At 44.9% G+C, this 17,303-nt stretch overlaps 3 protein-coding genes across 4 annotated transcripts in view; 2 read left to right on the forward strand and 1 right to left on the reverse strand.

The window, feature by feature from the left end:
• Positions 1-911: 911 nt before the first annotated feature.
• Positions 912-5,275, reverse strand: CCR9 (C-C motif chemokine receptor 9). Its single transcript, XM_063166979.1, has 2 exons — positions 5,264-5,275; positions 912-2,262 (listed from the first exon to the last, which is right to left on the reverse strand). Exons 1-2 carry the CDS (start codon positions 5,273-5,275, stop codon positions 1,102-1,104), a joined length of 1,173 nt encoding a protein of 390 aa, XP_063023049.1. The 3' UTR covers positions 912-1,101.
• Positions 5,276-8,317: 3,042 nt separating this feature from the next.
• Positions 8,318-17,303, forward strand: part of GLB1 (galactosidase beta 1) — a 41,448-nt gene continuing 32,462 nt past the window's right edge. The window contains exon 1 of one of the 2 annotated variants that reach the window (XM_063156161.1): positions 8,318-8,428. In XM_063156161.1, the coding sequence (XP_063012231.1) occupies positions 8,333-8,428 (96 nt within the window). In that variant the 5' untranslated portion in view covers positions 8,318-8,332. Of the gene's footprint in view, positions 8,429-8,662; positions 8,764-17,303 lie in introns of those variants that run through there. The other variant, XM_063156172.1, reaches the window with a different exon arrangement.
• On the forward strand, positions 8,682-15,905 carry TMPPE (transmembrane protein with metallophosphoesterase domain). The gene is made up of 2 exons (XM_063156185.1): positions 8,682-8,763; positions 11,448-15,905. The coding sequence occupies exon 2, from the start codon at positions 11,537-11,539 to the stop codon at positions 12,851-12,853; it is 1,317 nt and encodes a 438-aa protein (XP_063012255.1). The 5' UTR covers positions 8,682-8,763; positions 11,448-11,536; the 3' UTR covers positions 12,854-15,905.

Raw genomic sequence — 17,303 nt, forward strand, 5'->3', positions numbered from 1 at the left:
CTCCTGAGCACTACATCCTGCAATTGAAGAGTGGGAGGTGCAGGCTGTGGTCAGGCAGGACAGGTGAGAGGCCATGTCCCTGTGAGGGGATGAGCAATGGGGAACAGATAAATGATGCCCTGTGGGCTCAGGTTTTGAGGTGCATTACAGTACACCACTTCTGGGAATGGCAGCCTCCACAACCTGATGTCTCATTCCAAATTTCATTAAGTTTGACACTTAATTACTCCCTGTCTTGCTGCTCCTAGGTTAAATATACTTTCCAAAGATATTGGTGCATTACTGGTGGTCAGCTGAACCATGGGTTTGGTTTTTGTGCTCTGGTTTATGACACCTTTGCACCATACACCAAATATCCCCAGGACAGACAAGTCAATGTCTCTGAAGCCCTTATTTTTTATTGTGAGGGGTGATTTGTTTCCAGTATCAAAACAGGAGCCATCATACCTGACATCACACAGCTAAAATACAGGAGAAAGACAGACCACATTCTGCAATGCCCATTTTATGTACATGAACAACTGGCTTTTCTTTGCAAGAAAAAACACCTATGCAGCCAAGTGGAGCTGCATTTGCCCAGGCACAGAGAGCAGCATTTGGTCACTGCTACAAACCAGTGTCAGAGCTAAAGGCCATTCTCCTTTACACGGGACGGGATCTGGTGTAGGAATCTGGCAGGGCTCCCAAGTCAGGCCACATTCATAGGGGAACCTGGTGTGACAGCAAATGAAGGCTGAGCCCCCTCCTGCTGCTTCCTATGGACAGAAAGCTTCATCTGCCTGTGTTGCAGCCATAGCTGGGTTTACCACCTGCTGTGAGACTTGTTATTTCAGGTTGTGGTCTGAGCTGCAGATGGGCCAGCTGTCACAAAGATATTTTTTGTGACAGTTCTGTTTATAGCATATGAACGTTTATATGGTTCCATTTTGCTCCCATCTGCCAAAGGTTTCCTGTTCTCTCAGCCAGCAGCCCTCAGTTGGTTCCCACACATCAAGGGCAGGTCCCCAACCCTTTCTGCCCCTCTGGGATAATCTTTTGGGGTATACAGAGGGTTTCCAAAGAGTTTGGTGCTTCTCTGGAGAGGAGAAGGTGAGGACTAACTTACAGGATGACTTTGCAAGGAGGGGACATAACAGAGGAGGTCCAGTGAGTGTTGAGGATCAGGGAGTTCCTGACCCGCCGTCCCCCCAGCATGGCAAAGGACCAGTTTGAGCTGTGCTCCTGGCTGTCACAGGCAGAGGAGTGCTCTTGGGGCCTGCTCCAGCAGCAGCCCCAGCTTTGCATCATCCTGCCCAGCGCCATTCTGAACCGCTCACCAGCAAAGACATAGAGGAAGGGGTTGAGGCAGCTGTGGAGGAAGGCGATGATCTGGGTGACCTGCAGCCCGATGTCCAGCTGGTTGGCAACCTGACAACTGTGCACCACCCCCGTGTAGGTGTCGATGGCTTTGACCAGCAAAACAATATTGTATGGGAACTGAGAGAGGAGGAAAGTGGTGAGGATCATGGTGATGATCTTCAGCGACTTCTGCTTTTGAAATCTTTTGGCCTGTAGGAGGGTGTTGATGATAAGGGCATAACAAATCACCATGACAAGGAGCGGGAGGAAGAATCCTATGATGACTTTCAAGGCCAGGACCATAACTCTGAAGATCACACTGACGTTTGGTGGGTACATAATTTTGCAAACTGTTAGGTCACCCACCTGTGTGCTCTGGCTGTAAATGAGTTCTGGGATGCACAGGCTCACAGACGTCAGCCAGACAGCCAGGCACATGAGCCTGCTGCGCAGAAGCCACCTGCGCCTACAAGTTTTGGCTTTCATCGCTTGCACTACCGTGATGTACCTGTCAAAGCTGATGCAGGTTAGAAGCAAGCTGCAGCCATAGAAATTGATCTTATACATGCTGTTGACAACTTTGCACATGAAGTCCTTAAAGATCCATCCATCTGAAGCAGCCTTGGCCCAGAAGGGAAAGGTGAAAAGGAGCAGGAGGTCGGCGATGGCCAGGTGCAACAGGTACAGATCCATCATGCTCCTCCTGAAGTGGTATTTGCAATAGACAAGCACGACCAAAGTGTTCCCCACTGTGCCCACAGCGAAGATGAGCCAGAAAAACACTGGCAGGAAGGCTTGAGCAAACTGCCTGACCTGCCTCTTGTCACACATGAAGTCTGTGCTGTTCACCGGGAACTCACACAGGGACAGCACCATGCTGTCATTCCTGTAGTAATCCAAGCTACTCCTGCCAGGATGTGTGACCTGCAATAGGATATCTAGTAAATTTGTGTTGAGAAGCTCAGTAAAACGTACATTTGCCCCTCTCCAACAGATGCAATTAAAATGCTTAATTTATTCCGTTTAAATGAAAAATTGCAAAGGATGCCAGTGAAACAGATAATTTCAGATTGCTCGGAGTGTGCAGCACAGCAGAGATTTATAAAAATGACCCATTGAGTGAAAAACTCACAAAAGAGCAGTCCACGACATCCAGCCAACTTCAGTCATGAAAATGGCAGGTGGTGAAAGCATTATGTCTGTCAGATAATTCAAACCATGGATTGCTTGGCTTCAAATACATAACAAAAGGCAAAATGCCCAGCTTGGAAAGAGGCAGAGAAGAAGTCTTTGTGTTACTGCTACATTGGGATAGTACCAGTGGCTTGAAAGAGGCAGAAAACTGATGGAGACAGAGGAGGGAAAGGAAAAGGAGATGAACAGTGACATAGTTGTATACTCACAACATTTGCAGCTTCCATCTTCAGCCAGATTGCTCCTCAGTCCTGAAGGAAGCTCCGTAGCCTGGAGAGGAAAGATGGGGGAAAACAACTGATTTGAAACAACTCTGAAGCAGGACTGTGACCTCTTCCTTGTACTTCTTCTTCTTCTACCTTTAATAAAAACCTCAACTCCTTGAAACAGCTCTGGCCGGAAGATGAACAAACCACACAGAAATTGATGCTGCTGATTTGAATTATTTACTTATTTCCATTTTACAAATTTACATTTAGCCTAGATTAGGTCTTCAGCTTCTCTATGGCACTGTGCTGATTAAGTCCTTGGATGCACTATAGTTACTGCTATCTCATTTTTACCAAGCTGTAGGCTCCCCAGTGTGCACATGTAAAAAGTAATCTAAAAGTACTGTATCTTGCAAAAGATTCATGAGAAAAATTGAAATTTTCCTCTAAAATTATCTAGCAACTAAGAAGGAAAAGTACCTGGCTTTAGTAGTTCTTTGCAGTCTTAAATATTTGCATCCTCTGCAGCAAGTGATTAATCTCTACCTGCAACTTCTCTTTCTTATCTGTGATTCTTTAGTGCTCATTGCTGTTGGCCTGCAAAGCTGATCATTGAGCCCCAGTAAACAAAAAAAAATTGGGTTTTTTCTGCTGTAGATTGCTTTTCTAGTTGGTCCATCATCACAAAAGGTAGCTGAGCCTGGTGGGCTTGATGCAACACAAATGCACCTAAGTATTCCACATGTTCTGCACCAGCTTGTCCAGAATAATGCCTTGTGACAACACAAGGTGAGTCAGTGCAACTGGGGACCTTCAACTAGCACAGATTTTTCCTCCAGACCCATTCAAAAACAGCTCATGTAACTGAGAGGTCACCTTGCAGAAGCCACAGCAGAAGTGGATGGAGCCAAACCTCCTCCATGGGGAAATGGCCCATGTTCATGCTCTGACTTCCCTCTGACTGCTCCTTGTGGGCTGACAAAAAGCACCTGTGGCTGTGGCTGGCAGCAGTCAGTAAGCTCCTGATTTCTCCCCAGAACTTCCTTCTAACATGGCACTGAAGCATCTGGTGAAGGGTGCAGTGCTGTGTATCCCCAGGGAGCTTTTTTATGTTATTTTCTTCTAGCTGTCAGACCTACCTTAAATTGCAAACAAAAAGATCATTGTAACTGGGCCACTTCTGTGGGGGGGAAAAAAATAGGTGATTTGTAATTTAGTTCCTTTTCCATGGAGGCTGCTCATGGGAAAGAGAGACATGAATAGGGGAGGAGTGAGGGGACTCATCGGGACAGTTGCTGCAGGGGGGCCAGCCTGGATGTGGCACCCAGGAGTCACACTCTGCATGTAATGTTTGCTCTTTAGACCTACAGTTAACCTTTTTGTAGGCTGAGCTGAGTGTGTGCTCCTGGGGCCTCAGCCTGATTAGACCTGTCCCAGACTGCTTATTCTGTGGTTTTCATGTTTTCAGTGGCTCAAACACACGTGGTAATCTTTTCTTTCTTTTATTTTTATTTTGAGGTTTTTTCCTGGTAAGATCTTTTGATACCAAAAGGACAATGTCTCATACCATCAATTTTCTGCTCACGTGCATCATCTAGCACAGGGCAAATCAGATATTGCTCCTAGGCGGTGTCCTGCTGCAGAACACTTTCACTGGGGAGAAAAAGTACCCTTGAACAAGAACTGGACTCCTCTGGGCAGCTTCCAGTGTCTTTTTGGGAGGCTGGGACAGGAATGAGCAGCTGGGTCTAGTCCTGACCTCTCCAGGCTGACCCAAGGTCACAGCTTCCCACTACTGCCGGCCAGGGATGCCAGCAGGCAGGAGGCAAGACTGCAGGGTCTGTCTCATGCCCTGCAACACCACGTGCTTTGCAAACAACAGCAAAAGGGAGCAAAACAAAAGTATGCCACCTCCAAGAGGAAAGGCCAGGCTATTCCTGCTGCAGAAAGTGGGGAGACCCAGGGCAAGATGGCAGACAGTCCCATAAAGTCCCTACTGGTGGCACATCTTTATGTGACAACCATCCAGAAGAGTGTGGCAGGGGAGACTTTGAAAAGGCAGTGAGAAGTGGTTAGTAAAAATATGAACACGCACATCTTATGTCTTCTTTCTGGAAAGCTGGCATGCAAATGATACTGACTTAAGTTCCCCTCTCTGCAGGAAGTCTGAGCACCTTGGGGTTTTGCTTTAGTGATGGTGTTCAGCTGTGACCAATGCTTGTTTGACTCAGACTTCAAGGAAATGTCCAAATCACAGTTCAGGTTCAGTTCCAATTATGGAGAAAACAGTGATTCTGGCTAGGTTTTGAGTTGGGTTCTGCTATTACTTGGCACCATACTCATGTCAGCAGCAAAGCATCTCCTTCCAAGGGGAAGAAGCCCAGGATGCTCCACATTCCACTGCAAATTCTCCCCTAAGGTGTCTGGGTATCTCTAATAATTGGTTGTCATCTTGAAACTCCTCATGAAACAGGCATAGGTCTGTATGATGATACCACTGTACAGGATTTGGCCTCCTCTACCTCCTGGGCCATCCCGCAGAAAAACAGAAGAGGGGGAGTAGATCTCAGCCAAAGCCCAGGGCACCTGCTAAGGAAAGCACATGTGAAAGCAAAGGCATAGACTCTGGGATTAGGGACAAGTTTCCCTGAGCTTGCAAATGGCTGCCTGATGGTGGATCCACAGTAATTACCTGTAATTCAAGCTCGTTTGGCCCTTGGTATAATGCAGGCTGATTCAGCATTGGGAGAGCTACATTAACTGCAGTAGGGTAAAGGCATGCCCATGAGCAAAGCCTCAGATGCAAAGGATCTTCACATCCTTTGGTCTCTCCTTTGTGAATCCGAACCCTCACGTTCAGGATTTACCTGACTTTAATTAGACTTAGTTTAATTCTCCCTGGCAGCAAAGTAATAAGTATGATTTAGCCCACCCCTTTACAGAGCCAGTCCCACTGTGCTAAAAGCCCCAGGGTAGATAAACCTCCAGACCAGAACACAGGCAGCTGCTCATCCTGTTCATCACTTTTCTGCCACATGACATTTGTTGAGTGTTGCTGACAACAGCAGCTTTTCTGCCCCCAAGAATGCACATAGAAGCAAAACAGTGTGAATGTTAGTCCTCTTACCAAATTTCTGCCAAAATGGTTCCTGATTTGTATGCTCACTCAATGCCATCCACAGTTAAATCCTTTCAAGCAAAACCAGAGACAAGGCAGTCAGCTCTTGCATCATATCTCAGCATGCATTGTGAGATAACTTGTGATTTCCCTTCAGCTCATATTGATGCAAAACTAAGCATCTCTGTTTTCCTTACAAATATATTGCTTTCATGTTCATCAAGAGAACTTGCAAGTGAAACACCGTTTTTTGTTTTGTTTAAAGTGAGAAAACTAAACCCACCGGTACTTCTTCTGTCTTCTTTTTAACTTTGGGGTGCTTAAGCATAATTTGGGGATGATTTTTAAAGCTCTTCATTTATTGCAGGTACTATAGGCAGAGAAGTACTTAGCTTGACACTAGCTTTTACTTAACTGGAAAGATTTTGCAGAAATAAAACAAAACTTAGGGCTATATCCTCTTCTGAGCCTGACCAAGAAGTTTCCTTTTTTCACAGTGAAAACTGCACCATGTTTGAGGTAAATCTATCTTTTAACAGGCCGATTTTCCTTTCCTTGGGTAAAAAGAGGACATTAATCTGCTTCATTCCAAGCAGGCTGCTTGAGAGGTTCAATAACTCCTCAGATGGTCCGTTTAGGGGAGAGGCTGTGGCTGCAATTCACTGGCCTCTGTGGGGAGGATATTCACAGTCAGTGAGATCAGTGCCTCTGATTGGAATTTTAGCCAGGTTACTTGTTTACGTAGATTACACACAGAAGTCCCTGGGGATTTCCATAAACAGGAGACAAAAGGGTCCTCTTGTTCCAGCATGGGTCCACAGTCATTAAACTTTTCCTTCTCTTCAGAAAGGTGGGGAGTTAAAGTACAAAAGCTTGAAAATTGTCTGAGTGGCCCTGGCAATTAGAACATCCATCACAAAATGTATCAGCCCAGGCCTGCATAGGTAAACTAAAAATAGCTGAAATAAAAATTTTGGCTGTAAGGATGGGTTGCAAACACAGAGCATGAAGGAAAAATAGTATTATTTACACTACCCTAAGTGTAGCAACTCTTTTCCGCCACAAAAATAGGACAAGTTTAAAATCTAGGTACTGAAGACACACAGTTAATCCAGATTTCTGTGAACCCAATTCCTGTTTGCTGGCATGGAATGTTTTAGCAATTCCTGTGAAGAGCCATGTCACCAGCAGCTCCTTTTACAGAGCACTTGGCAAGTAGGGATAGACAAACTAGACAAACCAGAGGCTGGTGTTAAACATTCTCATTTCTGTTAGGTCTTCATATACCTATGCTGTGTATTCTTAATTAAATTGGGAGCTGCCTGTGCCTGCCTGCCTAGTTTGTAGTATCCATTTTAGAGTAAACATTCTTTTGGCTGCATCTGTTCCCAAGGGATAGAAAAACTTTACAGATCTCAGGTCCGACTACTATTTTAGGAGAACCAATGGCTTTGTTACTCATGCTGCAGGCTGGCTCATACTGTGACTTTTAATTCTTGAGTTAACTCCCTGCAGAAGTGTGCAGGGCAAAGGGATACAATGACACTCACCAGGAATGAGCAAAAGAATGGTACACCAGAGGCTGTGTGCCAGCCAGTGAGATCCTTAGCTGTCTACACGAGGCACTGAGTACAAAGAACTGCATTTGAAGTGCTTCTACACACAGCGTGAGGAATAAGCAAGAGGAGCTTAGAAGCCTTGGCTCAGCCCCAGAGATGCACAGTCACCGGCATAAGAGAGCCTCCAGGTAAGGATTAAAGGACAAACAAATAAAGTGGGTGTGATTGTGGGAGTCTACTATAGGCCACCCAGCCAGGATGACAACACCAACAAATTAGTCTTTAAGCAACTAAGAAGTACTTGTAAATCAACACAGCTGATAACAGGTCCATAAGATTCCTGAAGCACCTATACCTCTTGGTACAGGTACTATGAGAACTGACTGGGAAAGGTGCCCTCCTTGATTTGTTGCTTATTAACAGAGAGGGACTTGTGGGCAAAGGGATGATTTGTGACTTTCTTGAGTGATGACTTGTGGCTTTCTTGGCCATAGCAACCACGAAGCAATCAAGTTTAAAATCTCGGCTGACAGGAGGAAAACTGCCAGCAAAACTTCAACTCTGGATATGAAGTGAGCAAAATCCAGGCTGTTCTGGGAACTAGTTAGTGAGGTCCTCTGGGAAAACGCCTCTTTCTGCCCAGCAAATTTGGCAGAGGCTGCAGCTCTTCTGTCATTCCTTTGGGGAGCTGGGGCAAGCCTTGGACCAGCCGGAGTGTGCGTGCTGCTGCAGATGATGGTCTGACCACTGGAGGTAAAGGCCAGAACCAGCTTTCTGTCCCGGCACCTATTGTGCGAGAGCAATCTTTGGTGATGTACTCAGCATTGGCGATTGTGTCATGATTTCTCCCGAAAGAGGATGACAGTGCTTTAATATGGGAAGGAGAGCACCCAGGCCCAGTGCTTCCTGTCAGGATGATGGGCTGCCCAGGGGAGACAAAGGTCAGCAAGACCTTTCCATCTTGGAAACTTCTGCGTGGGAGAAATCCTTGGACGTATTCAGCATCCCAGGTTGTATCCCGAAGTCTCCCGTGAGCTCCTGACCCTGCACAGCAGCGCTGGAACACGGCAAGCAGCGCGCCCAGCCGCAGGGCCTCAGGCGGGGCTGCCGGGGGGGCGTCCCGGGAGAGGAGGGGAGGGGAGGGCAGGAGGAGGCCGGGCTCGGAGGGTGGAGCGCCGCTGCCGCGGTGCGGGTGGGGAGGGAGGCGGAGGAGGAGGGATGCCCGTCCTGCGCCGGCCGTTTCCCGGCGGAGCCGTCAGCTGACGCCGCCGTTTCCTGGCTGCCGCCCGCCATGCTGCGGCTCCTGCTCCCGCTGGCCGCCCTGGCCGCGCTCCTCCGGGCGGCGGTGAGTGCCCGCCTCGCCTCCCCCTCCGCCAGGGACACCCGGGGGCAGCGGGGGCCGGCTCTGAGGGGCGCGGGGGCCGCCGTGGCCGAGGGAGGGCTGGCAGGGGCCTCCTGCCGCCGCTGGAGGAAGGCGCTTCGCCTCGTTCCTTTTTTAAACCACGAGCGATTCAGGGCTCACGGGCGGCGCACAGGGCGCGGGTGCCGGGCTTGTGGCTGCGCCGAGGGGAGATCCCGGAGCCGGGGCAGGGAGGGGTCCGTGCGGTTCTCCCGAGCAGGCCGGCCGCTCCCGGCCCGCCGCAGGGGTGGAAGGGCTGGCGGGGCCGCCCGGCCGGAGCGGTGCTGCCGGCGCCGGGGCTCCCTGCGCGCCCGGGAATCGGCCGAGGCCTCGCTGAGCAACCCGGGGCCGTGGGGAACCGGTACCGACGCTGCTGGTACATGCCGTGGGAAAACGTGCTCCTCCTGTGCTGTGTGAGAGGAGGGAAAGAGGTTTTTCCTGTTCTGCATGGATTCTGTTGTAGCCGCCTTGTCCCGGGGGACGCAATCCCACAGCCTAAGGACGAATCCTCATGCTCCACAGGTCTCGTGGTTTGTGCCTCGAGTTGAAGGCAGAGTGATACTATTACCGTGGTAGATGTTGTAGTTGCATGAGGCACGGGTGGTTAAAGATGTTTGAAAAATTGAACAAGATCATGTGAGACCTTATGGGAGGGAAGATTGGGTCACGGTTGTGCTTTCTTAGGGGTGAGGTTGTTGCTGGGCCTTCCAAAATTTTGAAGGTAGCAGGCAAGAACAAATGCTCTTCAAACTTGGTAGTATGAGCACTTTTGGGGGATTTAATAGGTTCGTTTCAGACAGATAAAATACTGTAAAAACACATCGTTTTGAGAATTTGCTGCCATGGGAGGTTGTAAAACCAGATAGTACTCAAAAAATTTAAAAAAAAATGGATTTGCCACATTTAAATACCTCAGGCTCATAAGCAACATCCAAGACTTTCCAACATCCATTTTCAACAAGAAATGACTGCAAGAGATTTGCCCTCTAACATCCCTAGTGTAGCAGCTGTGTCAGCTGAAGAAGTATGAAGGAGCAAACCACAGACTGTGGCCAGGGTCCTGTCATTTATTTAAACAGTGTTTCTTACTGCTGTTGTCCAGACAGAATATTGCATGGTGCCTAGAGGACCTATGGACTTGAATCTGTAGAGCGTTTATTGTGCTCTTATCTTCCTAGCTCTGGGTGTTTTCTGTAGAGACATACGTGCAAAATAGCACTATTTCTTAAGAGTAGTTTAGTAACAACGGAGAGGGTTTGAGGAGCTGAGGCTGGCAGGCACGATTTCCCTTATCAGCCCACAGTTCCCTGACACAAGCAATGGGGGAAGGGGTTAGGTCAAAAAACTTGGTCTAGTCCTCAAAGTAGATCAGGGTCCTGTCATCACAGATGTGCTCATGTTCTTTTAAATTAGCTTGAGAGGACATATGCAGCAGATAAGCAACCTGGCAAACTGGAGTTTGCAGACTTCTGGGCTTAGGCTCACTGCTGAGCCCTACAATGCTGCTTTTGTGCCCTAGTTCTGAGATATTTTTGGCTGTAATGATTGCTTGCTTTCTCTAAGTGTGGCAGGAAGTGTTTTGAAAATAATTGTGCTATTATGACGCTATTATGTCAGACATGGTCTCTGTTGTATGTTATGAAAGACTACCCAAACTTTTTTCATCTATAACTAAAATAAAACAATAGGTTTCTTCTAAATAGCAATGTGCAACTTGAGCATTAATAGAAACACGTGACTAAGCAAAATACAGAGCAAAACAGGGAATTCTGCTACCATTTAAACATAACTGATCCTTGCTTGTTTGTTTCCAGTCTGTGAGCAGTCATGCATTAGATTGTGTACTCCCATCTAAAGGAGCAGGGTGTGGTATTTTAATCCCTTTTCAACTTGGTTGCATCCTGTTAGACCAGGATATACTAGAACAGATGTTGAGGTTTTGGAAAACTCTATTTGTAGTGGAAGGGAGCTGGAAGCGAGTAGCAAAACACAGTGTGAGTTTCACTGATCCTACTGATTTCCAGGGCTTTGGAGAAATCTGATTCACAGCAGCAGGCAGGGATATCTGCTGATCATCTGCAGTTTCTGGGACCACAGTTGCATCTGTTCCATGGGGATTTCACTGCTGCTGTAGCATGTGTTAGTAAAACATCTTGCATTTGGTAAGGATGATGCAGGGTGATGCCTGCTTTTCAGATGGAGCCAACTGCTTGGCAAGAAGAACAGAAATCATGTATTAAGTTAATATCAGAAGCAGTCCCAGAACATGTACGGGATTTACAAATGCTGTAATGTTTTTTCCCAGGACTCATTGCATCCTCGTTGTGATGTATTGCCATCTACTATTAGGAAGTCTTGATGAGAAAAAGGTGTTTAAAAGGAAAGGGGGTATGGGGGAGAAATGATTGAGGGGGGCAGACAGGGAGCTTGGAAGGAGACTTCCAGCATCCAGTCTTTTCTGTTGTCTGGTTTACTCCACTTCAGGACATCTCCTTTTTGTCGTTACGACAGTGATTCTGCATGACCCAGCATCTTGTGTAGTGTGTAGAGTAACAGTCCTTTATTGCAGTCTGGGAAAAAGGGAATGTGTGTAATATTTTAAAGCGGCTCATACTGGTTCCTGGTTGCAGGCTTTGTTGACCCAAGGCATCCCTTCATAACCACATTATTGACTTCTGGAGACTTCTGCAGAACAGAGGAGAACAGTCAGGAAGCAAAGATGATCTCCTTCAAGCAACTGCCCATTGAAGCCAAGGCTGCAGTGGCTGCAGGAGTGGTTTTCTTCTCCATGATGATCTCGCGGAGTTACCTGGCGGAAAAACTCGATTTCAGGACGCGGCGCTGGCTTCTAAGGCTGCAAATGGCACTATTTGCTAATACACTCATGTTGATGGGATCTCTTCATGTTTGGAGAAGCACAGTCACCACGTTCACCAGGTCTTCAGCTGCCAGCTCCTTCTGTTTCATGCTGTGGAAAATAGCTGTGTTCATGTTTCTAGCTTTGGCTCATTCAAGCTTCTTTACATTGCTGTTTCTGGTTGCAGAAGAGCCCTATTTCTTTTCTTTAGCTGCCTACACTTGCTTGGGAGCCTATATTATTCTCATCTTTTTCCTCTTCACTCTAGGCTCTGTAGAGCAGGCTTACAAGTTCTTGGCTGGGAGAGGTGCTAAAGCAAGCACTGGCAACAAGAACAGAACAGCACTGAAACCAGTTCTGGCAGTCTTGCTGACTGTTGTGCTGACTGTTGTTGGGCTGTTAAATGCTTCCCAGCCCCCTACTGTGAATTCCGTGGAGATTCCAGTTCACAAGCTGCCCTCAGCAATGAATAACCTGAAAGTGGTGTTGCTTTCAGACATCCATCTGGGGCCCACGGTTGGGAAAACCAAGCTTGCCATGATAGTGAGAATGGTTAAGGCTTTAAAGCCAGACATCACCGTGATTGTTGGGGACCTCTCTGATGCTGAGGCAAAGATCATCCGACCTGCTGTTGAGCCTCTTGGAGAACTTGATTCTCCTTTGGGGACTTACTTTGTCACAGGAAACCATGAGTACTACACCTCAGATGTTAGCAACTGGTTCGAGCTCTTAAAATCATTTAACATTCAGCCATTGCATAACGAGAATGTGAAGATTGTTTCACCAAAGAGCACTTCTGACTGGTTCTGCCTGGCTGGCGTGGATGATATTGAAGCTGATGTGTTGCGTTATTCGGGACATGGCATGGATTTGAAAAAAGCTCTCAGAGGTTGTAGCAGTGAGCATGCAATAGTGCTCCTTGCTCATCAGCCAATTGCTGCAAAGTGGGCCCTTCAGGAGAGACCAGACATAAATTTAATTCTCTCTGGCCATACTCATGGAGGGCAGATTTTCCCTCTAAATGCTGGAGCTTATCTGCTGAATCCATTCTTTGTTGGCTTGTACCAAGTTGGGCAGAATACCTTCGTCTACGTCAGCCCAGGGACGATGTACTATGGAATACCCATGAGACTGGGCAGCAGAGCTGAAATAACAGAGATTATTCTACGTTCTCCTTGAGGAGTTTTCCATTTGACAGACTCCTATTTTTTTTTTTTTTTTTTTTTGGCCAGTATATTGGCTCTTCTACAATGAAAGCAAATCCTTTTTCAGGGAAGCCAGAGATGTGTTGGGCTGAACTTCAGTAGGTTCTGTTAAGTTTGAGCAGAGAACACTAATTGTGTCTTGGGCCTATGAAACAAATTTGGGACATGTTAAATTATTGAAATAATTATGTCTTTGACTTCATTATTTTGAGGTTCTGCACTTAAAGATAACACTGATGTCACAGAGATAATGTGTGTCCTGTGCATGTTTAGTAATACCTGTGTCCTGCAGCTACTTCATGTTCCACTGTTTGGTGTCCATCAGGCAGCTGCCTTACCAAATCTCAGGCAGGTGAAGTTCTGAGCTTGTACAGTGAAGTCACTGATGTGTCCTTTGCAGAAAGGCCTGCAAGAATGTGCACTGAGTATGTAAACTCGTATGCTGGAATTGTTATGGGTAAGGAAGAGTTTAATAGTTTAGGGTTGCCTTTTTTTTTTTTTTTTTTAATTGAGACTGGATATTTTTATCCTGCTAGCTGTCTGCAGCATGCAAAAAATTTGGTGAGACTGACACCAAAGGTGAAAGTAGCTGTCTTTCTCAGGCATTTTCCCCAGAATAGTTGGGCATCCAGTAATTGTTTACTGAAAATAGCTCTAATAAAAGCAAATTAGGAGAATTCCAAAATTAACTTCTTTTGCTGTCTGAGCATACAGAACCTCCTTATATAAAGCACTAATTCCAAAGCTGAAATACTCAGTGTCTTTTGTCTTATTTCTGTATTTTTTTTCTTTCTGCCTAATTTCTCCTCCATCGTTTTTCTCTTGCAAGAAGAGAAATTTTTATTTCAATACAATGCAAATAAGTTAATGCTTGAAATTTGTTGAAGGCTTTAATATTTAAGTAAATTGCGTCCTCTTTTATTGAGACTAAACTCTGCAACAGGTGACTTTCCTTAAGAGCATTTGCATGTCAGTGTCCTGGTTGTCTGATGGGCACATGAGAGACACTGCTATGGGATAATGAATAGAGGATTTCTTCCCATCTTTCATAGGAGGGCTTATCATAAATTAACATAATTGTGGGATTTTTGAGGTATTAGAGAATAATTGATACAAATTCTTGTTTCTGTATCTTTGCATTCATGTAAGAAAGCCAGAATGTAAAATAATGTGAGACTTTTGTCCAGGCCGATGAAACACTATTTCTGTGCATCTTCTCTCTTCTCCTCTCCCACCTCATTTTTGCTGCATGAAATATCACAAACCACTAGAGCCTGGGAATCCTGCCTCTCTAGTCTGCAGCTGTAGCCACAGGGCTTTCCATGCTCTGCCTTTCTGCCAGCAGTGTCCATGTTCCCCTCAGGCAGACCCACAGCATGGGGCGAAAGAGTGGTTCTTATCCAGGAGACTGAGGATGGGAGACCAGAGCTGTGGTGTTCAGTCTTTTCCTGCCTTCCTGTGTGATCCTGAACCACACAAGCATAAACATTGGTTCCATTCTTCAGCTTCTGTTCTCATATTGAAGGAGATAGGTAGAGGTGTGTTTGAAAAGTACTGTAGTCTTTGTAAACTTGAGAGTTTTTTTAAGTTAAATGTTGAGGTTTGACTTCATCCACTCTGAACATCTCCCAGGCAGAGCTTCTAATTCCTATGCTAGTTTTGTATCCTGCTCCTCTGTACAAACATCTTACATTTTTACTCAGGAATAATGAGAAATACTCTAAATGTGTCACAAAGGTTAGTGGAATTGCTGGAGAAGTCAGTCCTCTTCTGAAAGACTGAGTATCTTACCAGCCATGCTCTCTGCTTGCCAGATTAGATAATTTCTGTTTCTTACCACCTATAATTTTGTAAACTTTTTTTATGATAGTGTGATAGTATCTGTTTAAGTATCCTAAGGTTTCCATGTGTATTCAACACTGCTTTTTGCAGTTGGTGACATAGGAGGGAATGAGGAAGGAATTTTGATTGCTCTCTGGTTACTTGTCAACTCGCCTTCAGTTAAGAGCTGTGTTCTGGGTTTAGTGGTGCAGAGTATTCTCACCTGGCCAGTAGTCCAGGAGGATTTTTACACTTGTTGCACTGAGTGTTCTTACCATGTTAAGAAGGCTAATTGTTAAGCCAGTTTCCTCTACAGGAGGCATTTGTGGGACTGATTTTAGATTGTGTCAGTTTCTCAGCGAGATGCTAATATTATTTACTTTTTTCTCCCTGCCCTTTTTATTTCTCTCTTCATTCTGATCAAGTGTATGCAGAAACATAGCTGAAGGGGTCCTTCTGTCTCAGAATTTCTTCATTACTTTGTGTGTGCCTCTCTTAGAAAATAATTATGTATCCTTTCAGAAGCAGATATGCATCATTTTAGGAGTGGTCATTTTCATTTCATACATTCGTTGAGTTCTCCTGATATAATTTAGTTCTTGCCCCTTTTTTTTGTATCTCTCCTTCTGAAAGGTTGTTTGCTGATGATTACTTCTTACTTTAAATGCTTTCTTTCTGTGCCAAAAGACTTCAAAGCCTTTTCTTATTTTGCTTTTTAGTTATGGATGGAAAGTATCCTATATCAACTTTCTGTTTGATAAAAGGAATGAACCGTTTCTGTAATCTCTCTACTCAGCAATCTCTAACTGTCCTTCAAGGTTCTTTCTATACTTTTTCCAGTTGGATTTGAATGCACACAATGCAGACCTATGTTCAGTATTTCAGATGAAGAAAAATTGCTGTGCTGCTTATTTTTTAATTTTTAAAATTTTTTTGTAAATTTTATGTGTGTGTGTGTAATGTATTTAATCTAGAGAACTTAACTAAATGAATATATATTTCATCCTATAAAAGGCCAGTTCATTGGGGGCTGACGAGGAGTTAATTAATGTCAGAATTAATAGCAGAATATAATAGTATCGTCACTTTGTGAAAATTATATTTATTATATAATTACTATAGAATGGATTGGAAAATATGTAAATTGTGGTATAACAAATGCTTTAAATGTTGGGATTTAATAAAACTTTATTCTTATAATCAACTATGAGGCCTCTAGTGACCTTTCATTTTGTACCAGTATGCATTGTAGCAGTTTGTGCTGAATAGTTTTAACACACTCATTCTATTTACCAACAAAAAGCTACCAACAATAAACCTTACTAGTTTTGTAAACTCCTACACCCTTACTGCTCAATCAGTCATAGTGGAAAGTGGGAAAGGCCACTATTACATTTGCCTAAAGCCTGCTAGGAGAAAAAGATGCAGACAGCAGGGGTGAGGATGTGATGCTGAGAAAAGGACCACTGACTGGGCACAGAAAGGTTACTAAGAGAATATTTTGGAAGGAACTGAAGAAAATGAGTGATTTGTGGTTCTCAATTTTGATACTTGAGGTGGAGAAAGAGATGTTCTGTGACTGGTCTAAGAGAGGCTAAAAATCTTCAGAGATGGAGGATTTGTACCTGCATTTGTTTGCTTTCTAAATAAGAAAAAAAAAACAACCACGGTTTTGTAAATTTGGAGAATGTGAGATTTTTGCCACTGATAAACCATTCGGTGTGTTGAAAATGGAAAAAAAAATTTGTGTCAAGAGACATGCACATTATAAAATGTTGAAATTGCATTAAGGTTGCAGAAATAAACTCTTACTCGATTTAAGCAAGGACAAATTCTTTAGTTCTTCTCATTTCCATATGAGTATGCTCTGAGGGTGTAGGGTGCAACATGATATACCATTGCCTGTAAGGGTCTGAATTTCCAGCTGGGCACTGATATGAGTTGGTATGAAGGAAGTGGCATCCCAACCAGTGCTGTTTGCGTTGCTTACCAAACGAGCAGAGCCACTACCCCATCTTCAAGGGACACAAAGTGGGAGTGAATTCCCTGCATGCTCACAAGGGTGAGTATACAGTATTGGCAGAGCCTGACATGAATTCATGAGGACAGCTCTCTTGTTTTTGTTGCAAGCTCTGGATCATCCCCTGACAATGAAGTAATGCTGAGGAATTGATCATGAAGGAGGTCTGTTTACAATGAATGATGAATGAGGTGAATTCGAAGTATTCTGGTAGCTTCTTCCCTGTCCTCAGCACTGTGGCAGGAAGTGTATCTGTTGGGAAGGTGATTTACACCCATGGTCACAGCTTCAAAATCCCGACTTCTAAATGGTAACTGGTTTAGTGATTACCACTTTCATAATTAATACCTCCCTTTAATTGTTTTAAGATAGCCATGGCTCTCTGCCATAAGTGTCTGTCCCTGAGGGCATGTAAAGTTTTTTTAACATTCATCATCTCAACAGTTCTCTGCCATGAATGGAACTAAGTGTCTTTTCCATAGACTTCTTGATGTGGTTAGCCTGAATGAGGAAGCTAAAATCCTCTTACAGAGGGACATCACAGCAATTTATTTCACCTCTCCTTATTTCCAGGGATAATGGT

Source organism: Melospiza melodia, chromosome 1, assembly GCF_035770615.1.
Source record: "Melospiza melodia melodia isolate bMelMel2 chromosome 1, bMelMel2.pri, whole genome shotgun sequence".
NCBI classification, from domain to species: Eukaryota; Metazoa; Chordata; class Aves; order Passeriformes; family Passerellidae; genus Melospiza; species Melospiza melodia.